This window comes from Canis lupus, unplaced genomic scaffold (assembly GCF_011100685.1).
Source record: "Canis lupus familiaris isolate Mischka breed German Shepherd unplaced genomic scaffold, alternate assembly UU_Cfam_GSD_1.0 chrUn_S1622H1813, whole genome shotgun sequence".
NCBI classification, from domain to species: Eukaryota; Metazoa; Chordata; class Mammalia; order Carnivora; family Canidae; genus Canis; species Canis lupus.
This window is the reverse complement of record NW_023330464.1, coordinates 56,044-81,944: the sequence shown is the minus strand read 5'-3', so window position 1 is coordinate 81,944 and position 25,901 is coordinate 56,044. Positions and strand designations below refer to the sequence as shown.

Sequence of the window (25,901 nt, the reverse complement as noted above, 5' to 3'; positions counted from 1 at the left end):
ATCATCAGTATTGCTACCTGTGTCTAAGGTGAGAGACCTTTGATGAGGGGAAAATGGGAATGCCACCAGTGAGTCCTCAGGGATCAGAGTGGTGGGGCTTCTCTGTCCTGTCCTGATTCTTCCCTTTACCTCCTCCCTCATCAACAAGGGGTTCCTTTCAGTGATGAGGGAAAAGATGCATAGGGCGGTCATTTGTAGTCCATTGCTCTCATTATTTGCACAGGATGGTCATCTCCCCAGTCATCCAGTTGCCTTATGGTTCAAGCTCTTCTTCAGGGGGCTAAACTGGAATATGCTATGCTGTCGTCTGTGGTAACAGATAATTTTTTCTCTTAGAAAAAAAATTCATATTTGCATCTAATTTCTAATCTCTCTATATATACATAATATATACTTGAAATATATTGCATAAATATGTAAGCATTAAACATATGATAAATATATAATGTATTATATTTCAAGACTATTATTCGAATGAGAGAGAGAGAATGTGTGGGGAAGGGCAGAGGGGAGGAGTGAGAAATTTTAGCAATTCCATTGTAGAGGTGACAAGCAGATGTGGGGAATTGAGACCAGGCGAACCTCCTGAGTTCTGTCCTCAATCCATTGGGCCTGAACAAAATGGCTTGTTGTTTGGAAGCTCATTTGTAGCATGTATGGATTCAGACTGTGTGTTCTCTAGGCCTTGAGATGGGATCTTCATAAGGACTTTTACTACCATCCCTGGTGTCACCCCATACCATAGTTATTTCCTCTTCACCAAGTCATTAGAAACGCTGGCACATTTGGCCAACCTCTTAGGCAAAGATTATAGCAGCAGAACAAAGACACTTGGGGTTTCAGAAATACGGAAGCCGATGGAGAGCAGCTGGTGCCCTGACTGGTATGGTTCCACTTCTAGTATGATCTGGATGACTGGAAAATGTGATGTGAAATGTCTCTTAGAGAAGATGTGTCCCATTTCCCCTGAAAAATGACAAAAATAAAACCTAACAGACAAAATCAATAAACCAGAGACAGAATGTATTTCAGATAAATTGCCAAACTTCTGGAGAGTTGAGCAGTCATAAATATACAGATACAAATATATATAAGAAGGAAAGAAAGAAAGGATATAAAGACAGAGAAAGAGGGATCCCTGGGTGGCGCAGCGGTTTGGCGCCTGCCTTTGGCCCAGGGCGCGATCCTGGTGACCCGGGATCGAATCCCACATCGGGCTCCTGGTGTGTGGAGCCTGCTTCTCCCTCTGCCTGTGTCTCTGCCTCTCTCTCTTTCTCTCTGTGTGACTATCATAAATAAATAAAAATTAAAAAAAAAAGACAGAGAAAGAAAGAAAAAGGAAGATAGAAAAAAGAAGGAAGGAAGGAAGGAAAAACGCTATACAATGTATTTCTCAAACAAAGCACAAGAAAAAAGTGGCTAAAAAGTAAGTTAAAGACATTACCAGATATTTCACAGAAGGAGATAGGGAGATTTCATATAAACATGTGATATTCTATTCCATACTATATATCATTAGGGAAAAGCAAAAGCAAATATGAATGAGCTACCATTGCACAATTATCAGAATGGCCAAAATCCAGTAGACTGACATAAGATAGATTATGAACAGAAAAAGAATCATTTAAAATAGCACCAAATGGGGCATCTCTGGTGGTTCAGCCGTTTAGCAGTGCCTTCAGTCCCGGGTGTGATCCTGGCGACCAAGGATGGAGTCCCGTGTCAGGCACCCTGCATGGAGCCTGCTTCTCCCTCATCCTGTGTCTCTGCCTCTCTCTCTTTCTCTGTCCCTCTCTCTGTGTGTCTCTCATGAATAAAAATAAAATCTTCAAAAAAATAAATAAAATAAATAAATAAAATAAAATAGCACCGAATATGTATTGTCGCCACCCATACTCTCAATGATATGTCATGTTAGTATGACACATCTTCCCAATGATGCACTAAGAACATCAATTCACTTCTGTGCTATTTCTCCCCAAATCCATAAAATTAATGTAATCATGAGAAAAAAATCAGATAAACCCATGTTCTGGGACATTCTACAATATACCACACCAGCTGTCTCCAAATTCACAAAATCAAGAACAGAGAAAGCCTGAAACTCATACATTGGAGGATTTTAGTATGTCCTTATGAATAAATGCAATGTTATCACTTGGATTGATTTTAGGCAAAGCAGTGTTAAAATAAGTAAATAAATAAATAAATAAACAAACAAACAAATTTAGAAATCCAGATTGAGTCTGCAATTTTTTCAGGATTATCACACCACTGGTAAATACTTATTTTTATAAACATATCATAACAACACAAAATGTTACCATTAGAAAAAGCTGGGTGAAACATAGAGATCTCTACCCCATATTTGTATTTATTTCCATAAATGTAAACTTATTACAGAATAAAATTTCTATACACAAACAAATAAAAGAAAAAAGGAATAAAAATTTCTTCTCTCCACTCCTCTGCATTTAAGAACTGAAAGACAGATATTTGTGCTCTACTGGTTTCCAGCCGGCCTGTGAAACTTTTCACATTGAGTTCTTGGTTATGGAATGTATTTGTTTTTCTTCACACTGTAAAGAGTAATGTAAAAATAACAATCAGGTTCTTTGTCTTTTATTTACACAGCTTGAGAGTCAAGACAAATCTCCTCCCTTCCAGCAGTTCAGCAGGTTCCCCACCATTCTAGCCCTGGAAGAAAGAATTCAGAATGGGCACCATGAGATTCCCCAGCACTGGACAGCAGGAAGTGCTCCCATTCATGCAGGTCTTCTCTCTTACAACTGAAATGTCCTGACACACTACAACAAACAAGTATAGGAAGACTTTTGAAGGTAAAAAGAGGAAGAAGGAAGACTTCAAACAAATTGAGGAAAATGCCAAAGTGCGTACCCTGGTTCCTTTTCTTGTGTTAGGTCCCCTACATGTAAGACAAGATCCTGTAGGTTCCTCCAACCAAGAAACATTCAAAGACTGAGATTCAGAAAATCAAACCAGAAAACACTAAATCTCAAAAAAAAGAAAAGAAAAGAAAGAAAACACTAAATCTCCAAAAGCAGCAACTCCTTTGGTCAGAGGATATGTAGATAAGTTGGCCTGAGTGGAGGAAATATTTGGACAAACCTGCCCATGACTTGCACACACTAATGAATCCCCAAAGGGTATCCTCATGCAGGGTTCAATTATTGCTCAGCAGAGACATGGTGTCCATATCCTCCTGGCAGAAGCAGGCAGTGTCCCAATACCCATCCGCCATGGTGTCAGGTACTGAGGAGATAGCTGAGCCTCCATCGCATGGGAACATCATCAATTCTGGGCAAGGCAGGCCTAGTGGACTAGTTTGCACCCCAGGTTTTCTCACCCATGATTTTGGCAGATACTGGGGAGATCATATGAACTCCCTCGCTCAGCAGGGAGAATGAATGCAGCGGTACATGGCAAAGCTGGTTTGTTGCCATAACCCATTGCTAGTGGCGGTCTGAACACTGGGTAACTGAGCCTGGGCTCTCCCTGGGCCTCAAAACACTGAAGTATGATGCAGGAGACAAGGGAGCTGGACCTGCATTTGATCCTCCACTCCCTGGTGTCAGTGAGGGCAAGGAATGCAGTGGGGAGCAGAGGATCCATTCCCTGAAGGAAAGCAGCTCCATTCAGTCCTGTGCATCCCACCATGGTGTTGACAGGGCCCAGGAACGAGCTTGTCCCTCACCCCCACCTGATAAGAGCTGGGAAGTGGCAATCACTGCCCCACCTTCTCCAGCAGAGAGTAAGCAGCAGAGTGGTAAACATTTTCATTTGAGCCACCTGGAAGCTGACATGAACACCCTTCCCCTTGCTGCTGCACCTCAGCGGGAGGATCGCTTGTTTGAAGAAAAATAACTGAGGATCAAGCATATCATTATATAATAGCCATAATACCCAGGATCCAATAAAAAAGTATGACATGTCAAGTACCAGGAAGATAAAATCCTGAATAAGAAAGGAGAATCTACTGACACCAACACTGAGATCACTCACATGCTGTAATTATTGGACAGGTAGTTTTAGGCAACTCTCATAAAACCCATGTGGTATAAAATTACAAGCACTCTACAACAAATGGAAAAAATAGAAATGCAGAAATTAAAGAGAAACCATCAAAACAAACCAAATGGAAATTTTAGAACTGAAAAAGATAACAGAAGTCATTGACAGAAAGGAAACTCTCCAGAGGGACTGAAGAGTAGGTAACACTTCTTTTTTTTAACACTTCTTATTTGTTTGTTTTCTTGCTTATTTGTTGAAACTAATAATGGGTTCCATTTCTCCTGCACAGTTCCCTCCTCCTTGACTGATCTGCTGAGGCTGTCACCAGGGGGCTCTGTGCACCTGCTCAGAGCTGGCCAGGCCTGACCCACTGAAAAGGTTCCACCTGCCTGGGCCCTGCACTGGTGCTCACTGCCAGAGGGAGAGATGACAACAGCTGTCTCCTCCCAGGGGACAAACCCATAGCTCTCACCCACCCCAGAAATCGACCTTGGATGGAAGCCACTAGCTGAGCTAAGGGTCCAGAATCAGATAGAATTGTGGGCTCCTATTTACACAACAAACCCCCAAGCGCACCCTTCATCCCTGGAGCTGAGGAGGAGATAAACAAAACATCCCAAAAGAAATAAAAGTTAAACTGAGATATGACTTCACACCAGTCATAACAGCTAATAGACACAACATAGGAAACAGCAGGTGTGGGCAATGATGTGGAGAAAGGGGAAACGTCTTGCACTATTGATGGGTGTGCAAATTTATGTAGATCCTTTGGAACACAATTTGAAGGATATTCAAAGTGTTAAAAATAGAAATACTCTGTGATTCAGCAATTACCGTCCTGGTATTTACCCAAAGAATACAAAAATAATAGCTCAAAGGGATATATGCTCCCTGATGTTCATAGTGGCATTTTGAGCAATACCAGAGTGAGCCCCACTGATAAATGGTTAAAGAAGTTATATATATACATATATATGATGGGATATTACTGAACCATAAAAAGAATCACATTTTATCATTTGCAAAGATGTGGATGGAGCTAGGGAGTATAATGCTAAGTGAAGTAAGTCAATCAGAGAAAGACAAATACTATATAATTTCACTCATGAAGAATTTAAGAAATGAAACAATGCATCATAGGGGAAAAGGAGAGGAAAACAAGAACGAACCCTTAACTCTAGAGAACTAACTAATGCTTACTAAATGGAAGGTGGGTGGAGGGATGGGTTACAAAGGTGGTGCAGGGGTTTAGGAGTGCACTTGTGATGAGCACAGACTCATTTATTTAAGTCTTGAACTACTAAATTGTACTCCTATTACACATTGTGTTAATAATTGAAATGTAAAGAAAAACTTGAATAAAAAAGAGACATCCCAGAGACCAGAGCCAGTTTTAAGGCCAGGGAATCTGTGGAAATTCCACAGCATGATCTTGACTCCTCTCCTTCTTCTCCCCTTCCTCAGCCACTTCCCATGTTCATGGGGATCTCAGAGGCATCCTTAGGAGGGATCCATCCGCCTTTCTTCTTCATTCCTAACATGTGCCTATTTTCATTTCAGGGACCAATTCTTAGATCGTGGTGACTCAGGAGATTTCATGGCAGTGTCCCCAGGAGGGACAGTCGCTTTCAGGAATGCCTCCAGCACAGGACTCTATCCATACTGGATCTAGGAAAAGATTGGCCAAGTCTGGAGCATTTATTTATAATAAAAACAATAAATAGTGATTTCTCAGGCTCCCTTCTTGGGAACAAATCTGACTTGACCAACTACTAGTGCCCAGCCTGAGGACAAGGATGAGTACCCCTGGGGGCTACATTTTAGTGGTGCTGGGCCCAGTGAGAAACCAAGATGAGGAAGGGGCACATACACTTTGTTTCATCAAGTGTGGATACAAATATCATGTGATTACTGACATCTCATGGCCAAATACATGAGCCCAGAGCACTATAAATGCAGACTGGTCATGGGGAGATTGGCCTTGGGAAGGGTCTGGACTGATTTCCATCCCTGGGTGAATGCTAACATTGAAAAGTATATGAGTGACTCAGGAGGCATTAGTTCACAAAAACCCAAAATCAGATATTTCGTATTACAAAATGTCTGTTGGATCAGGACTATAGATTGAGGCTAAATACATTTCCTTTACAGAAAAAAATGAAAAATCGAGAAGCGTTCATTTAGTATTTTCTTGATGCTTACTTTATTCGGTTGCATTTCAGGGCAATGAAACTGTGTTGCATACTAAAAAAAAATAATAGCAATTTTTTTTAAAGGGAGGCCTGCTTAGTTCAGGGGTTGAACTCCTGCCTTCAGCCCTGGCCTTGATCCTGGAGTACTGGATTTGAGTCCCATTTTGGGCTCCATGCATGGAGCCTGTTACTCCCTCTGCCTGTGTCCCTGACTCTCTGTGTGTGTGTCTTTCTTGAATGAAGAAACAAAAACTTTAAAATAAATAAATAAATAAATAAATAAATATATATATATATATATATATATATATATATATATATATATATATAAATAAATAAAATAGTGATACTTATAAACCTTTTGGGAAAGGATTCTTCTTTCCTAACATTCTCATTTAAATTCTATCCTACCAAAGAACATATGTTGAAATTGTAGAGCTCAGGACTTAGAATGTGACATTATATGGAAAACGGGTACTGCAGATTTAATTAGTACAGATGCAGTGATTAAGGGGATGGGGTGGCCTCCTAATTCTTTTTTTTTTTAAATTTATGATAGGCACACAGTGAGAGAGAGAGAGGCAGAGACACAGGCAGAGGGAGAAGCAGGCTCCATGCACTGGGAGCCCGACATGGGATTCGATCCCGGGTCGCCAGGATCGCGCCCTGGGCCAAAGGCAGGCGCTAAACCGCTGCGCCACCCAGGGATCCCAATGGCCTCCTATTCAATTGATTCCTGTGCTTGTAGCATGACAGTCAGATGGAGACAAGCAGGGATCCGTGGGAAGGTGGAGACGAAGAATGTGGTTCTGCAGCTGCAGAGAGGGAACCCTAAAATTTGTCCTCAAATTTCTTACAGTTATGGAGAGGCAAGAAGGACTCCTCTGCAGGTTTCAGACAGATCATGGCCACTCCCTACAAAGCGGGGAGGTTTGTATGAAAAGCAGAAATGCATAGACATGGCCAACAAGCACATGAGGAAATGCTCCACGTCACTTGCCATCAGGGAAATGCAAATCAAAAATAATAGTGAAAGGGAATAGAAGGGAAGGGAGAAGAAATGGGTAGGAAATATCAGAAAGGGAGACAGAACATAAAGACTCCTAACTCTGGGAAATGAACTAGGGGTGGTGGAAGGGGAGGAGAGTGGGGGGTGGGGGTGAATGGGTGATGGGCCCTGAGGGGGGCACTTGAAGGGATGAGCACTGGATGTTACTCTGTATGTTGGCAAATTGAACACCAATAAAAAAATAAATTTATTATAAAAAAAACACAATGAGATACCACCTCACACCAGTGAGAATGAGGAAAACTAACAAGACAGGAAACAACAAATGTTGGAGAGGATGTGGAGAAATGGGAACCCTCTTGCACTGTTGGTGGGAATGTGAACTGGTGCAGCCACTCTGGAAAACTGTGTGGAGATTCCTCAAAGAGTTAAAAATAGATCTGCTCTATGACCCAGCAATTGCACTGCAGGGGATTTACCCCAAAGATACAGATGCAGTGAAACGCGGAGACAACTGTACCCCGATAATTATAGCAGCAATGTCCACAGTAGCCAAACTGTGGAAGGAGCCTTGGTGTCCATCGACAGATGAATGGATAAAGAAGATGTGGTCTATGTATACAATGGAATATTCCTCAGCCATTAGAAACGACAGATACCGACCATTTGCTTCAACGTGGATGGAACTGGAAGGTATTATGCTGAGTGAAATAAGTCAATCAGAGAAGGACAAACATTAAATGGTCTCATTCATTTGGGGAATATAAATAATAGTGTAAGGTAATAAAGGAAAAGGAGAGAAAATGTGTGAAAATATCAGTGAGGGTGACACGACATGAGAGACACCCAACTCTGGGAAATGAAGAAGAGGTAGTGGAAGGGAGGTGGGCAGGGGGTGTGGGTGAATGGGTGATGGGCACTGAGGGGGGCATTTGGTGGGATGAGCACTGGGTGTTATGCTATATGTTGGCAAATTGAACTCCAATTAAAAATTTAAAAATTTTCAAAAATATAGTAATAGATGCTTTTGAACACTAACTTTCATAAATATATCTCGGAATACTTGTTAAATATTGATCTATGAATGTGTGCTGTGCACCTACCAGCCCTTTAAACCAGCTCCACTGTCCTCTGATCAGTGATGCTTGACATGACACACCCTTAACTTTCACCTTTTGTCGTAACTTCTCTGGTGACACATTAATTGGCTATTTGTGCACATGGTTGTTCTTTAGATAGGGAAGCATCACTTCACAGAATGAGACCAGAGTAATCGTGTGCTGTGTATACAAATCATGGTATCTAAAGATAAGACATGGGGGTGTGGACAGGGCCCTGGTGAGCTGGTGAAAGCCCCTGGGCTCCCAGGGCTTTGATCCCAGATGGGGTGGATGCGTGACCAACAGGGGGAGCTGTGGACCTGTAGGTGTGGACCTTACATAACTGTTCAGGGAGGAACCTTCACTCAAGGAAGCCTGGGTCTGTGTGCTGAGCCCTCTGCTCACTGATGGGGACTCAAGAGCTGCGTCCTCTCAGGCCTGGAAGAGTCCCCTGAGCAGGGACTGCGTGTGGTCTCAGCAGGTTCTTCCTCCAGGGCTCTCCCCAGGGGGGAAGCCAACTCCCAACCTCCACAATGGGGTGTGAGCTGAGCTCCAGCACCAGGGCTCAGGGAGGGGCTGGGAAATCACTAGATGGACTTCATTTGCATGGACACCCTCTGGTAGAAAATAATGGGGGTAAAAGGAGGCATCTGCAGAAGCCCACCTGGTGTGGGGACCGTCACCATGTCCTGGACTCCTGTCTCCTGATGTACTTCTCTCACTGCACAGGTACAGACAGGCCTCACATACCAGGTCCCAGTTCTTAGGCTCCATCAGCCCCTCTGGCTTAGCTACTGGGAAGTTTTCTCTGGTCTTTGCTCCATTACCCATCAGTGTCTGTGTTTGCAGGTCCCTGTCCCAACCTTTGCGGACCCAGCGCACTCCCTCTGCATCTCCTGGAACAACAGTTAGACTCATCTGCACCCAGAGCAGTGGCCCCAGTGTTGGCAGCTACTACAAACACTGGTTCCAGCAGAAGCCACGGAGCCCTCCCCGGTACTTCCTGTACTACTTCTCAGACTCAGATGAGCACCAGGGCTCTGGGGACCGCAGCCACTTCTCCTGATCCAAGGATGACTCAGGAAAGGCAGGGCTCCCTCATCTCTGGGCTACAGCCTGAGGACTAGACTGACCTTCACTGTCTAATCAGAAACAATAATGCTTCTCACAGTGACAGTGGCAAATCAGGACATGGGACAAAATCTTTCATCTCTTCAGATTCTTCTACCATGAAAATTTATACTTGTAAAATAAGTTGTATATATATACTGCGTACTTACAAGTGCCACCTCGTTCATAATGGGTTTATTCTCAATTATCTCATCAGTGTCTCTATGTCCTTAGAAAAAACATAAAACAAAAATAAAACAAAACACTTATATGTTGTAATATTCATGTTACCTGGGTTTCCAAATGTCATAAAACCGGATTCTCTGCTGGTAAGTGTTTTTCTCCTGAAATGAGGACAAAGAGCCTTTCTTTGACTTTATCCCCCTCAGAGGTCTTAGACTATCTAAGCAGAGAGTGCCGTCCTCCCCAGCATGGATTCAGCACCTCCAGGGCTCAGAGCAGAGCCTTCCCTTCCCTCCCAGGCTCCAGTGCTCAGAAGTGGTCAAGGTTCACTGTGTCTTAGGCCTGAGCACTAGGATCTGGGATGTTGTGTGAGGACACAGGCCCTGGGAAATTCCATTCTCAGAGCTGGATGGGATCATTTGCTCAGCACCTGAGGCTTCCATTGTGCAATTGAAGAGAAGGGTTCAGTCAAAGAGGGAATTTGGGACCATGAACCATTTTATGGAATATGAGATTTGGGGGATGTTGCACCATTACTGGGAAAATGCTCAGCGTGCATCAGTGAATTTGGGTGATGTGGGTGCGTGAATGAGCATCTGCTATAGCTGCCAACAGGTTAATGAAGACTCCTGTGAGTGGGTGTCCTAAGCCCAAAAGTACTGACTCTGTCTCCCTCTTTCCTTAGTCCCATTGTAGCTTTTCCATAACCCAGGGATGTGAGGGCTGTGGACGTCAAGATTAAGAACTCTCCCATGTGTACATGTGTCCCTCCCTTAGGGAACCTCTTGATGAGCCCATATCCACGGTCCCCTTGTCTTGCACAAGAACAGTAGAAACACAGGGGTTACCTTGGCATAGGTAACACAGATCCCAGGCAGAGATCCTACATTGTGCCAGAACAGCATTGAATGACCAGCCAGGGGTGCAAGTCTGATTTTCCAGGTATGGGTGTGTTGACAAAAACACCTTCGACCACGTTGGGCTGCTGCCTGAGGAGAGATTGGTCATCATTGCTGTTGAGCAGCATACTACCATTATCACACAGAGAACTTCTGTTTCCTGGGGACGTGTGTTAACATCTATCCTCCACGTCTTATTCCATCACTACCCTGTCCCTGCCTGTGACCAACAGAGACTCAGAATCGGGCTACAAATAAATGCTTTGTATCTTGCAAGAAAGAGAATGATTGATAGTTCAGACTTTTTTAAGTGTAAAATGTTAATGAAAATACCTCCTTTTGAACATATTCATCTCCCAATGAAAAAATAGTTATGTGGATTTCAGAACCGATATGACCCCACTGTTGCTGGGCTACAATGAGAAGAAGGCCAGTTGTGTGACGCAGAAGAACCATGTGGCCTCTGCCCAGGCCCTGCCTATCCCCTGGTGCATTCCTAAGAATTTAGTGGAATTCCCTGAGTCCTGGAATCTTGGTGATACTGATTTTCTCTCTTTCTTTTTTTTTATTTTTTTTTTATTTTTTTTTTTTTATTTTTTTTTAATTTATTTTTTATTGGTGTTCAATTTACTAACATACAGAATAACACCCAGTGCCCGTCACCCATTCACTCCCACCCCCCGCCCTCCTCCCCTTCTACCACCCCTAGTTCGTTTCCCAGAGTTAGCAGTCTTTACGTTCTGTCTCCCTTTCTGATATTCCCCACATATTTCTTCTCCCTTCCCTTCTATTCCCTTTCACTATTATTTATATTCCCCAAATGAATGAGAACATATAATGTTTGTCCTTCTCCGACTGACTTACTTCACTCAGCATAATACCCTCCAGTTCCATCCACGTTGAAGCAAATGGTGGGTATTTGTCATTTCTAATAGCTGAGTAATATTCCATTGTATACATAAACCACATCTTCTTTTCATATTGGAGCTTTGCAAGCTCCAGAATTCATGGGTGCTGGGTCATGTTTTCCCAGTGAGCAGATGCAAAAAGACCCCTTACAAAAATGTACACAGAGAACTACTGCACATGTGTAAAGATTTCCCACATGATGTTTCACTGGAGGATTACACACTGAAGCAGTGAGGTAGCACCAGACTCCCATCAGCATGACGAAAATTCAATGCAACATCAACATCAGATGGTGCCCACGATGTGGGGCAGCAGGAACTCTCCTTCACTGCTGGGGGCAGATACCAAATGCCCCAGCCACTTTGGAACATGCCTGGGCAGTTTCTTGCAGAGCTAAACAAAATCTTAGAGATATAATACACAATCCATGCTCTTAAGTAATTCTATAAATGAATTACTTGTGTTCACCCAAAATATGTCCCTAAATATTTATTCCTATTTTATTGATGATTGCCAAGCCCAGAAAACAACAAATATGTCCTGCAAATGGTGAATGGGTAAAGATATTCTAGTATGTCCATACGTGGAATGTGATTCAACAATTCAAAGACATAAATTTTCAGGGCAGAGGAAGACATTGGGGAGATTTCCATGTATATTTCTAAATAAAAGAAGCCAATCTGAAGAGACTAGATCAGTGAGCATGGAGGAATGGGGGACAGGACCCCTGGACACCAGATCAGCCCAAGGTCCACATGTCTCTTGCAACCACCAGAGAGCAGTGGTGCTCCCTTGTACATCCCCTGGGAGTGTTTGTCTCTGGGCATTTTGCAGGTGCTCCTGTGTCACTCCTGGGTGAAGCCCTACCCCCGACTCCTATATTCTCTTATGCTAAGCTGGAGCCCTGACTAAAGTCAAAGGAGGAGCTTGTATAACCTTAGGAAAGAGGAAAGTTTGCATGAGAAACCTCCCCCAAAATGTGAGTATCAGGAGAGCACAGAGAATGGGTTGGTAGGCCCAGGCTTGGACGGGAGGCTCAGGATCAAGGTCTGTGTGTCTCTGCCCTGTTCCTCACACTCCCCCCTCACTACATAGGTAATTTCCAGATACCCTGGGCGACAATATAAAACCATCTGGAGATCCACTGGGTCAAATAACAAAGTCTCCGTTTCTAGGATTTTGCTCTAAGTCCTTCTTATGGGATTCACTGGATCGAGGATAGATGAGATAAACAGACAGATTTATGTCACCCAGCAAAACCTGGACTTTGGATTGTTACAAGGTCTCCTCTCAAGTGATTCCTCTCCACCAGAAACAAATCCCCCTCCAGGAAACGATCTTTCAGACACATGCCTTTTATTTCTGGAATCAGCTCCAGGGAGAACCATCCATCAGAAGTAACAAGTAGAAAAGGGGGCAAAGTGTCCTCCTCTCTCTCTTCTCCGTACAATATCCTTGGCTCTGCACTTTCTGGATTTCTCTGTGCTTCCAGAATTCAGACTAAGCCTGTGCTCACCCACCTTCCTCAAGGTCACAATCTCCGGAATGCAGATTCCCAGTCACTAGGAAACACCAGCAACATCCTGTATAACTGGGGTCCTGTCAGCGGGGCAGCCAGGACGTGCCCTGAAAGCCTGATCTCCTGGGACAAGGCTGATTCTCAGGAATCCCAAAGGCATCTCTTTCCCTATGGGCAGATCATCCCTGACCATCCCTGGGCTCCAGGGAGCACCTGAGGCTGATCAGTACATTGATTCTGGGAGCCCAGCGTCAGTACTATTCTCATGGTTCTCAAAGGTCATGGTGACGTGGAACACACCCTCCCAGTACTCTCAGGGCTGGACTGTCACACCCTGATTCACCCCCCTGACACCTCCAAAGAGGCTGGACCTCTGTGGAGAAAACTTCTTTCCCAACTCTGGACCACATGGTCTCATCTCCATGTGTCCACCACTCACATATGGGACCTTTGACAGAAACTTCAGGTGCAGCTGGCCTTGGGTATTAGAAATCCCTTGTTGTAGTCACGGGTGACTGAATGAGCAAGAAATCTGTCCAGAACATGCTGGGTACCAGGCAGAGGGACTACAGCTGTGTCCACCCCAGAGTCAAGTCTGACCTCAGATTGCTCTGCCCTGGAAACTCTGTGTGTGTTTGGTGATTCCATGGCTGACAGGGCTCTGAACTTTGTAGGCATAAGCTATCCTTGAGTTTCATTAGCCATCACTTTGGACTTTCCTGCTTATAGAATAAAACCCACAATACTAAACTTGTGACCAAAAACAGAAAGTCGATTTCATAAAGTTTGTAGACTCCGTTTCAACCAAGAACAGAAGGCCGTTTTACAGTTGCTTTTGCATCCAATTCCTTAGCCAGAGTTTCTATCCATATTCCCTCTCACTATGCACAGATCTGGGACAGGTGTATAGTGTTTCCACCTGCAGCCTCACAATGACTTTGTCACTGAGTTTAAATAAAGCTTACTGAGAGGAATGTTGTGTAAATAGGACACATCCATTTTAAATGCACAGTTGACTAAGTGGTGACTCACACATCACTCTGTCCCTTGGTCTCTGTCAGAGCAACTTCAGCAGTCACTCCTGTCTTACAAGAACTTCCAGCATCTTTGCCCCCTGTGCTCTGATGTCAGCGACACTCACAACCTCATGAGGCTGGGGTCCTGCAGTCTTGTGACCATGTGCTAGGAAGAGAGTCCCTAGGAGGGAGTCCCTGCCCACAGTGTGTGGGAAACTATTGTGACAACCGAGTGTAAGTAGGGACAGGTGACAAAGATTCTCAGAATATTATCTACTAGGAATGAATTCAAGGGCTTCTACCCAAAACGTGGACAGCTTTCTCTCTACCTCTTCATTGATGTACAAACCTCTGAGGAAGGAATCCTGTAGAACTCAGGGAGGAGTCACACAACAGGAGAGAACACAGCATCTCACTCTGAAGGTTCCAAATGTCTATAGAGACCCGTCACTGCTCTGGACTTGATCCTGATCCAAGAAGAGTTTGTATAGAGACACCACCTCAATTATGAGTGAAAACACCCAAGAAACTATGGACACATTTACCCATGAGAAGTCTAAGTAAAGCAGAAAGTTTGTCCTCTGGAAATGGGAGGTTACAAAGAGGAGTCCTGACCTGGCCCTAATGCAGTGGACAGAGCAGTGGGGAGGCACCCATTGTTTTAGATGGGCTCTGATCACCAAGTCACACAACAGTGTATCTGGGATTGGACACCAGGGGGTGATGGGGTCCATTTCTGAAGACTCAGGGGTGATAATAGCTGGGACCTGCCACCAGGCACTGCCTGTACCCTCTGCTCAGGGCTCACAGATGGGACCTCCCTTCCTCAGGTATCTACACAGCCCCTTCCCTCCCCTGCCCACACCCTTCACATCTCCAGGCAGAAGGACTTGACCCAGGGCCACTGTGGGACAAGACAACTGGGGTCTCATTTGCATGGGAGGGCCCCGCCCTCTCTCAGAGGATGAAGAGGGGAAGCGAGAGATGAGGGGAGGCTCTGCTCAGCTGTGGGACCACAGAAAGCAGGATCAGTGAAGACCTCCACCATGGCCTGGTCCCCTTTCCTCCTCACCCTCCTCGCTCACTTCACAGGTGAATGGATGTGGAGACCGTGAAGGGGGCCTGGGAGAATGTGTGCTGTCCTGCATCCTTCTCTTTTCTCTAGACCCCAGCATCACCCTCTCTGTGTCTCTCTCCCTTGCAGGGTCTTGGGCCCAGTCTGCGCTGACTCAAACGGCCTCCATGTCTGGGTCTCTGGGCCAGAGGGTCACCGTCTCCTGCACTGGAAGCAGTTCCAACGTTGGTTATAGAAGTTATGTGGGCTGGTACCAGCAGCTCCCAGGAACAGGCCCCAGAACCATCATCTATAATACCAATACTCGACCCTCTGGGGTTCCTGATCGATTCTCTGGCTCCATATCAGGCAGCACAGCCACCCTGACTATTGCTGGACTCCAGGCTGAGGACGAGGCTGATTATTACTGCTCATCCTATGACAGCAGTCTCAAAGCTCCCACGGTGCTCCAGGCCTATGGGGAAGTGAGACAAAAACCTACTTATCCGTCTGCAAAGTGAGTGAGCGCCCCAGCAGCTGCCTGCTTAGGCTTCCCCTGGGTTTCTGCTTATTCTTCAGTTGACGCTCAGGTCCACGTGCATCTTGGGGTGCCTCCTGGGAATGGAGTCTCCTTCATCGTCTCTAACCTCAGAGTCACTCAGATTAGCCCCATCTGTACACAACAAGTATTAAACAATACCAAAAATTTTGTCCTCATGAGATGGGACAGTTTCTTCTAGGCTAGTGAACATTCACTTATCATCTACTGCTGTTTCAGTAAATGAAACACTAATAAGTCACGAAGCTATCATGGTCCTTCAGCCCTGTCCCTGCTGCTGATGCACGTGTCAGCGCTCTGTGCAGCTGGAATCATTATTCCCTTAGCTTCAACCAGATGACTAGTTCTCATTATTTGATGTTGTATTGAACACATAAATCAATGCCATAGTGAAAATTATATAAAGTAAAGAAATCTTTCTAGAGAAAAATCCTGATGTGCTTGTTTATGGAAATTCTTTTTCATATTCACCTCAGGTGAAAGCAATAAAAATCTGTACACTAATTTTTAGACCAGCTTTTTATAAAATGATCAGACTTGAGGTAAGAAATACATCCTCCATCATTATGAATATTTATAAAGGGTTATATTAATCAACATTTAAAGGAAATAAGTTTTGAAGTTCAAAAATATGCATGAGTATTAACTGCACATTTGTTTATTTTTTTTATTCATGAGAGATAGAGAGAGAGAGAGAGACAGACAGAGAGAAATGCAGAGACACAGGCAGAGGGAGAAGCAGGCTCTGTGCAGGGAGCTCAACATGGGACTCGATCTTGGAACTCCAGGATCATGCCCTGGGCTGAAGGCAGATGCTAAACCGCTGAGCTACCTGGGGATCCCCTAACGGCACATTTCATAGGGAAGAAGAACATATAACAGGCTACATTCCACAGAACTGGAATTTCATCGTATTTTGGAAGAGGTGGGAATCTAGAGGTGGTAAAGAGGCCAGGGATTGACGGCAGCAGAGAAAGGAGGATGGGGAGTGTGTGAGGTAACTGTATTCCTGGTGATGTCACTCTCCTCCACGGCCCTGTGACAGCGGCTGCACCACACTGCTGTGCTGTCACAGCTCAGTAAACTGTACCCCAGAGCAACAGCACCTTCGTGCAGGCAGAGAGTGTCATCTAGGTTTCTGGGGGCTGTGATGGGGCACAGGGTGACATCATCCCATCTACTGCTCCAAGGAGGTGTGACCCTGTGTCTCTGAATGGGGAGGTCAGGAAGGAGGGGACCTGAGGAAGATCAAACAGACAGTTTGAAAAGAGAGCAAAGATACTGCACATGAGCCCCATAGTCCAGATGACAGTGTGTGACCCCTGGGCTGAGGGTCAGTCATTGTGATGTGTTGGAGACTTTCCTGGGATCGAACCACGACCTCCATGGTCACAGATGGTGGGAGCCAGCGTTGTCCCTTCAGGAACAGAAGGTCCTGTGTTGTGAGGGTCTCAGCCTCTCCAAAACCAACATCAAGGTCGCACCTGCCCTTGTGGTTCTGGTGACTATTGCAGGAGGTCCTTCAGCTACAACACAGGAAACTTGTAAAAGTAAGGGTCGACTAATTATAAACCTGCAAATTACAGAACACACTTGGGGCAACAAACAGAGGTCATCATAGAGACAGAGCGAGTCTGTGGCCTCCCCACCAGGAGTGTGGACAGAGGCTCAGCTGACAGAGGAAGGGGCTGGGGTCAGAGACAGAGACAGAGAGAGACGGAGAGAGACCAGGCTTTGGTGACAGACACCGGAGGCCATGGGGGCAGCATCGTTGATGTCTTGGTCCATCAGCTTCCTGCCCTGGGGACGGATGGGCTGGCCTCACTCTAATTCTAGAGAAGAAGAGGGGCAGTGGAGACACATGGAGACACTACCTAGGGAGGAGCCGTAGTAGGGGTTTCTGAACCATTTGGGGCCATGAGGTGCAGCCTTAGGAAGGCTGGGTGTGAACTACGTGTGGCCTGTCCTCCATGCCCAATGGGTAGGGGACCCACAGCACTGGAGTCCATAGAGCTCTGCTCTGGGGTCCTGTCAACTCATCTCATTTAGAGCAAACAGGGCTGGGGCAGCAGGAGACTGGGTGTCTGTCCCTGGGGCCCATGGCATGCTTGCAGCTGGGAAGGCAGCCCCTGCATGTGTCTGGGTCCAGGGCCCACCCGCTGTCAGCCCAAGGCTCCCAGACCTTAGAGGAGTCCACCGAGGCCCTTCAATGACATCAGGAGGAGGAAGTGAGAGTGGGGAGAAGTGACCAGAATGCAGTGCTCCTCCCCCAGGGGGATGAAGGGATGAGAGAGACCGCCAACTCTGCCTCCCTGTGGCTGGGGTCCTGGGGGTGTGCAGGTGGGTGCAAAGGTTGGGGTTCGTCTCCATCCCCACTTCTTCATGACACCTGATGTCCAGGCACTGCAGCCTGACCTTGGACATTCAGCTCGTGCTCCTCCGTGACTCCTCCTCCCCCCTGGGGTTTGAAGGTCTGCAAACATCCCTCCCAAAACACACTCACTGTCCTCAATCCTCCCTGAACATTCCCTTGAGGGAGATGAAGAGGCGCAGTTCTCACCTCATCGGAGACACGGCTCACCCCTGAGGACTTGCAGCAGACAGGAGGACTCACTACCCCACATGCTCCAGGGATGCTTCAGGGAAAACTCCAGGAGCCAGCCTGGTTTAAGGGATCAGGCCTGCAGGACTCCTGTCCCCTATATTGCACTGGGGAAGGACATCCAGGGACCCGGCTCAGGTTCCTGCCCCCCTACACGACCACACCCACCCCGAGGTCTGCTCACCAGGCCTGCTCACCCTGTCTATGTCTCTCCTTGTAGGGTCCTGGGCCCAGTCTGTGCTGACTCAGCCACTGTTAGGGCCTGGGTTCCTGGCCAGAGGGTCACCCTCTCCTGCCCTGGAAGAGTCTCAGTTTTGGTGATTATGGTGTGAAACGGTACAGGAAGCTTGCATGGACAGACCCCAGACTCCTCATCTATGGCAATAGCAATTGATTCTCGGGTCCCCAGTCTATTTTCTGGCTCTGGTTTTGGCATCACTGGCTCCTTGACCACCTCCGGGCTCCAGACTGAAAAATAGGCTGATTTCTAGTGCTTCTCCAGTGATCCAGGCCTTTTGGGCTGTTAGAGAAAAACCTGTTATTCTCAAGCACTGGAGCTCCTTATGCTGCCCAGACTTCCTGGCCAGTCAGCTGTTTCCTTTCTCTTTGGCTGAAATCCAGATCTGAGGCTCACTGCAGAGAATTTTGCATACAGTTCTGTCCCCATTGGCTTAAAATCTATCTCCCAACCCTGTCCTTGGCAGCAACATACGGGGAATTTTATCAGAATGAATTGAAATTCCTGGTGCCAGGGACTGTCTAGACAGTGGGCAGAGTCCAGGTTGTAAAGGAAGAACCACGGGCACAGAATTAAGCTGCATCTGAGTCAAGACATGTCAGGAATGTCTAATATGTGTCCTGAGACCGAAAGCTCCCATGAATAGGCCCCCAAATTCTTATCTACTATGATAGACCCTTGGAGCACCTGGTCAACAGCAACTCTGGTCCTCTGGCCATCTGTGGGCTGAGGACAGAGGATGAAGGGCCCCCCACTATAGCTACTGTGCCAGCATCTCAGGGCTCATGCAGATCCCCTGGCTTGTCAGAACTGAGATCAGAACCCTTTTCTCATTTGTCAGAATGGGTCTCCAGGTGTTGCTGAGGCTCAGCCTGTGGCTTCTGCTTCTGATGCTCTTGCTACTGCCACCATCGGCCCACGTCTCTCCAAGGACACCACGTGGGAATGAGGGCTCCTCCTTCCCTCCCTTCCCCCAGAACTCGTAGCAGCCCCTTCCTAGAAAAGGGGTCTCAGAAGACACAGAAGGGCTATGTCTCCCATCTTGTTGGGACACAGAATCTCTTTGACCTCAATTCAGAGATAAGGGAGTGGTAAGCCCACTGTGTTCATCTCTCACCTGACATCTGAGGAATCTGGGGTTCCTATTCTTGGTCATTTACCTATTTGTTCAAGTTTCAATGCTATGCTATCCTCCCATTAGTCTTCAGGGGAATGCCTATTTTTTTGTATTTCTGCTTCTTATGCTCCTGTTGCTGATGCCATGGACCAAGGTCCATCCAGGGGAACCACATGCATATGAGGTTCCTCCTGTCCCTTCTGTCTCAAAGCTACTCAGAGCAGCCCATTTGTAGACAAAGAGGCTTCATGAAAACAAAAATTTCTTGTCTTCATCAGCTGGGGACCAATTACTTCTATGCCAATTTATATTCATTCTTTTCTTTGTGATTTGAATTAAATGAAATAAATTATTTTGCACTTGAAAATATCATGGGACCTCAGTGGTACCCATGAAGTGCTTGAAGACTAAGTCAGCCCTTATTTTAATCTGATATTATTATCTACATGAGTATAACTGGCACCAGTTTCTAATCTTGGCGTGTTTTCTAAATAGATGCCAGTGTAAAATTAAATAAATACATCCAAAACATTTGCCATAGGGAAACCTCCATGTGAATAATTACAGCAGATTCATTCGCAATCACTAAAAACTGCAAGTGCCTAGAGATCCACATGTGGATATTAATTCCAAGTTTATATCTTATTACCCAAAGCTGGGACTAAGATGTTACCCAGGAAGAGGCCCACGTATAAAACATGATATGTTGATAGTAGGATCACAGAGTAATCAAATTTTAGAAGCGGCAAATCTTTCAAGAGAAGGCAGACATCTGCCGTCCCTGGGGTCTACGGAGGAAAAGGGGTTGAACGTGTGGACAGTCATCTTCTTATGGCAGGCCCGTCAGACCACTACATTTATCCTTCTGCGATTTTTTAATTTTCAAGCATAAGCACAGATGCTGAGTCTTCTTTTGTAAGAATGGTGTCACCCACAGTGACAATGATATTTTAGCGGAATTCATATGTTTTCCCCTCCCTCTGAGTCCCAGGCCAGTTCATAACATCCCCTCACCTACCACAGCTGACTTTCCTGACTGGTATTTTTCCAAACCAAATCCATGGGTCTCCCTGCATTGGAAACTGAGACTAGCAGCTCTGAAGAGGGCAGGACTGTGTGCAGAAAGCAGCCCTGGGCTCTGGCTAAAAGGCAGGAGCCCTTCCAGGTCGAGTGGACACATTTCCTGCCATCAGGGGGCAGTGTGGGTTTGGGAGGCTCAAGGTCCTGAGGGATGCTGGTAATGTCCCCACAGGCCTGTGAGGGTCAGGACCCTGCTCAGATCTGTCAGGTGTGTGATCTGATGACATCTGTGATCAGTTATGTCTGCTGCCCTGGCTGGAGCACAGGGACAGTGTGTAGGAACCACTGCCCTGACTGCAGGGTGTCCACAGTCACACCTGCCACCTGTGGGGTTCCACATCAGGGCCTGTCTTGAGAGGCACAGAGAAGGGGGTCTCCTGTGACCAGAAGTGTGTCCTCTCCCTGAGGAGGGCAACTCTCCACATGAATAGCTAGTTGTATGGAGTGAGTCTTGGGAAGAACTGAGCCTTCATGGGGCAGAACTGGGTCTTCTGTTTCCCTTCTCACCCCAGAGCCAAGGATGGGGACTGGACCAAGGGAGGCACATCGTAGGTGTCTGTTGAGTCCAAGCTGAAGGACTCTTTCATGGAAGATGAGATCTGGGACGGGGTGTTGGGCAGACTCCGCGGTAGTGGATTCAGGGGCTTCATTCCATGGTGGGACAGAGGGGCAGGAGTCCTGGGGGGACATCTGAGAAATCAGAAGTGGGGCCTGAGGACTTTCAAGCACTTGCAGGTGAGCTCCATAAACAGGCTTTGGTGCAGGCACCTGGGGAGGCCGTGTCTGCGTGTGAGAGATAAAGTCCATGTGCAGCCATGAGGGAGAAACACAGGCTGCGAATCTGAGGACTGATTTCTCAGTCTGCACCTCCACTCTTGTTATTTTTTTAAAGATTTATTCATTTATTTATCATAGACAGAGAGAGAGAGAGAGGCAGAGACACAGGAGGAGGGAGAAGCAAGCTCCATGCCGGGAGCCTGATGTGGGATTCGATCCCTCCAAAGGCAGGCTCTAAACTGCTGAGCCACCCAGGGATCCCTTCCACTCTTGTTAAATACCAACCTTGGAGGAAGCAGATGGGTAAGAAGGTGCCAGCCGATCTCAACACTGTGCGAAGGGTATAAGACCTGGGATCCAAGGCTCGGGTGGGGCCTGAAGGACCAAGAGCTGATATCTCCACCATGGACTGGATCCTGTCTCCCTCCTCCATGTAGTCACAGGTGAAGTGAGGAGAGTGGTCACTGCCTCCCAAGAACCAGCATCTTCCAGTCCTTACCCCTGTACCATCCCTTCTAGCAGTTTATCACCTGCCTCTTAACTGGAGCCCTAATAAGAAATTATTTCCTTTTTTTAAAAATTATTTCCTTTTAAGATATTGTTTATTTATTTGTGAAAGAGAAGATGAAGAGAAGGGAGGTGGCATAGCAGAATCCTTGCTCAGTGGGGAGCCAAACACAGGACTCCATCCCAGTACATCAGGGTCATGACTTGAGCTGAAAGATGATTAACCAACTGAGCCACCCAGGCACCCCCTAATTATAAATTCCTAAATACAGATTTAAAAATGAGAAAATTGGGGATCCCTGGGTGGCTCAGTAGTTTAGCGCCTGCCTTTGGCCCAGGGCGAGATCATGGATTCCTGGGATCAAGTCCCGCATCAGGCTCCTTACATGGAGCCTGCTTCTCCCTCTGCCTGCGTTTCTGTGTGTGTGTGTGTGTGTGTGTGTGTGTGTTTGCGCGCGTGTGTCTCATGAATAAATAAATAACATCTTTAATTAATAAATTAAAAATAAATAAATAAAATGAGAATTTGGTGGACAGGACACAGGACGAACTCTGCATTGCCAGTTGCTGGGGAATATTGTAAAAATTTGTAATCACAGACTGATCCAGAAGCTGGACTCAGGCACTCTGAGGTTATTCAACTCTGTCCTTGTCTGTGGATGGTGGGTTCTGCTTGACTTAGCTGCTCCCAGAGTGTGCTCCAAGAATGTATCCTTGACATAGTGATGTGGCGTTGATGTGCTGCACACAGGCCTCAAAATAGTAAAGGCCTCTTCATAAACATAAGACTTAGTGGATGTGTGTGAGGATATTTGTCTTGCTGCTGACCAACACAAACCTTGTATGCAGTCCTCCTTTGCTTATTAGTCATCTACTGACCTGGAGTAGCCTTCCTCTTTCTCCTGTCTCTGTTCCCTGTGAGGACAGGAGCCCATTTCTGCTCATACCTGGGAAGCTCCCTAGAGCGTTGGAAACCCACACCAGGTGAGCAGGGCTGGACACCTGCACTCAGGCACCTGGAATGGAGCAGGAACGTGTGAAAGCCGAGGGCAAGCTGCAGAGAGAGCATGAAGGAGGTCATTGTTGATGTTCTGTAGGAGGTGAGGGGTTCTAAGCAGTCAGAGAGCTCCAGATACCCAGGATGATCACTGGTCGGGTAATACCAACCACGTGGAGACGTTTCTCTGTGACTGTCTTTGCTGTGTGTCCCACATTTGAATTTTTTCCTTCTGTGTATATGTGTTATTACTGTATCCACAAAGCTCAAAACCTAGCCTGACACCAAGGACGAATTCAACACCAGTTTCTTGAATGAATGTGTGAATTCACCGGAATAGGATTCCCATGAAAAGGAATAGATCACTTGATGGGATGAGCACTGGGTGTTATACTATATGTTGGCAAATTGAACTTCAATTTAAAAAAAAAGAGGAATAGATCTAAGGCAAAGACAGTGACTTCTGCTTGTGGAACATTTCATATTTGGAGGGCTGAATTGATCAAAGAGGAGTTGGGAACTAAGCACTTGATATTAGGACCGAACAAGAGAAAAACACAGACTTCATTCTTGGTGAAGGTGATAGTCCCATGGACTGGATTCAGTGGGTTCCTGCAGGGAAGAAGAAAGGACATGATTAGCCTCCAGTTACTGGTTGAAGAAACCAGAGGGAGCAGCTGGATCATAGAACATTTTCTGAGCACAGAAGACAATATCCTTGAGCAAATGAACTACAACATACAGGTCAGGTGTATGACCATCTGCTAACAATTCACCAAACCAAGTACCAAGAAAATTGTCATTTGCCTACATAAGCATGGACTTGGTAAAAACACACCATAGGATCAAGAAATTGTAATATTTACCTCCTCATCCAAAATTCCTTGGAAAGCCCCCATGGTGGCAAATCTATCGAATAATGTTGGTGCAGGAGTTCAGTGTTCACAGAAAAGAAGTTTCTTCACATGGGGGAGGCAAAGATAGAGGCCCAGATATAAATGTCTGAGAATTGATCCCTCTACTTCTCTCTATTTTTTGACAGTGTGGAATGCTGTAGACGTAGAATCTGCAAAATGACATACATCATGCTTCTGTCATGGTAGCTATTAGATCAGTCTTTCTTTAAGATTTTATTTATTCATGAGAGACACAGTGAGAGGGACAGAGACATAGGGAGAGAGAGAAGCAGGCTCCCTGTGGGGAGGCCCATGTTGGACTCGATCCCAGGACCCCAGGATCACCCCCTGAGCCAAAGACAGACGCTCAACTGCTGAACTACCCAGGCGTCCCAGGCAATCTTTCTCTTATGACAACATGAAGTAGTGCAACACAACACAATTTATGGCACAGTAGGTAAAAACTCTTATCTGGAAGCAAAACTGATGGAAAACTAACAATGAACGTTTAACCAAAATCACAGACCAATGAAGTGGTTGAAAGTGTGTAGGGTCTTCTCTAGGGTGAAAATAGTTGCCATTGATGTACATTCCTGAAACTCCTGAGATTGGAACACCTCTCGAGAGTGAGATACAAAAGAATCAGGTACAATATACTGGAATCGCCGTCTCTAGAAATCAGATGAGAGATGTGAGAACAGACAGGGACCTGGCAAGTTGTAGAAACCAGCTGGACTGGGGTCTTCGGGCCAGGGTGAGTGTGTGCTCTGCAACCAGCAGGGGGCGCGGTGGGACTGCCCTGTGGTCCCTACTCCACTGCTTACTGAGGACCATTGACACTAAGGAGCCTGGTCCTGGGGGCTGGGCCGTGTGCTCCCTGCTGGGGACTCAGGCCTGGCAGAGATTTCTGAGGGATGTCCAGTGTATAATCCTCTACAATGCACACGACCGCTTCTACCCAGAGATTGGGAAGAGTGCTCCCTGGTCCTCAGTGCTGAGGGAACTTCTGGGAGAGGAGAACTCTCCAAACAGAGAGGAATCAGGTAAGAGGAAAGAAATCAGCCTCCTGCACAGAACTGGCCATCTGTCAATGTGGACTCATCCCTGCTCTGGACGTGATCCTCATCTATGTGGTTCTACAAGAGACATCACCTCAGTCCTGTCCCATGAACAGCCCAGGGATCTGTGGACAGACTCACTATGTGGAGCATGAATAGAGTAAAAATGTGTCCTGTGGGGATGGGAGGCCACATAAGAAGATACCAGGCCTGGCCGTAAGGAAGATGACATGGACAGTGTAGTGAGGAGGCAGGAGTTCTGTCTAATGGACTTGTGTCACCATGTCGTATAATACTGCGCCTAGGCCTGGACCCAGGGAGCACCTTTCACATGTTTTGAGGGATAGTTGATCAGAGCAGAAAACTTGCTACCCGCTACTGCCTGTGTCAGGGCTCTTAGCCGGGACCTCTGCAACCCTGTCCCATGCAGCTCCTCCCAGCCCTACCCCCTTAGGATCCTCAGACAGGGATCCCTGGGTGGCGCAGCGGTTTGGCGCCTGCCTTTGGCCTAGGGCGCGATCCTGGAGACCCGGGATCGAATCCCACGTCGGGCTCCCGGTGCATGGAGCCTGCTTCTCCCTCTGCCTATGTCTCTGCCTCTCTCTCTCTCTCTCTCTCTCTGTGACTATCATAAATAAATAAGAATTAAAAAAATAAAATCTTTAAAAAAAAAGGATCCTCAGACAGAGGGGCTAGTGTCTTATTTGCATGGAAGGCCCCTCCCTCTCTCAGAGGATGAATAGGACAAGGGAGAGATTAGAGGAGGTCTGCTCAGCTGTGGGTCCCCAGAAGGCAGGATCAATTTGTGATGTCCTCTGACATGGCCTGGTACCCTCTCCTCCTTACCCTCCTCACTCACTGCACAGGTGACTGGATATGGGGAAAGGGGAAGGGATCCTGGGAGGGCACATGGGCTCTGATTTTTCCCCTTTTCTGTAGAAAAGAGCATCACCCTCTCTGACTCTCCACCTTGCAGCGTCCTGGGCCCAATCTGTGCTGATCCAGCCGGCCTCAGTGTCGGGATCCCTGGGCCAGAGAGTCACCATC

The 25,901-nt window shown here is 46.4% G+C and overlaps 1 gene segment (V, D, J or C); it reads left to right on the top strand.

Annotated features, from left to right (window-relative positions):
* Nucleotides 1–14,929: 14,929 nt before the first annotated feature.
* Nucleotides 14,930–15,559, top strand: LOC119869101. The segment is given in 2 exon segments: nt 14,930–15,061; nt 15,174–15,559. Coding segments are annotated over 2 exon segments (417 nt in total).
* Nucleotides 15,560–25,901: the final 10,342 nt, after the last annotated feature.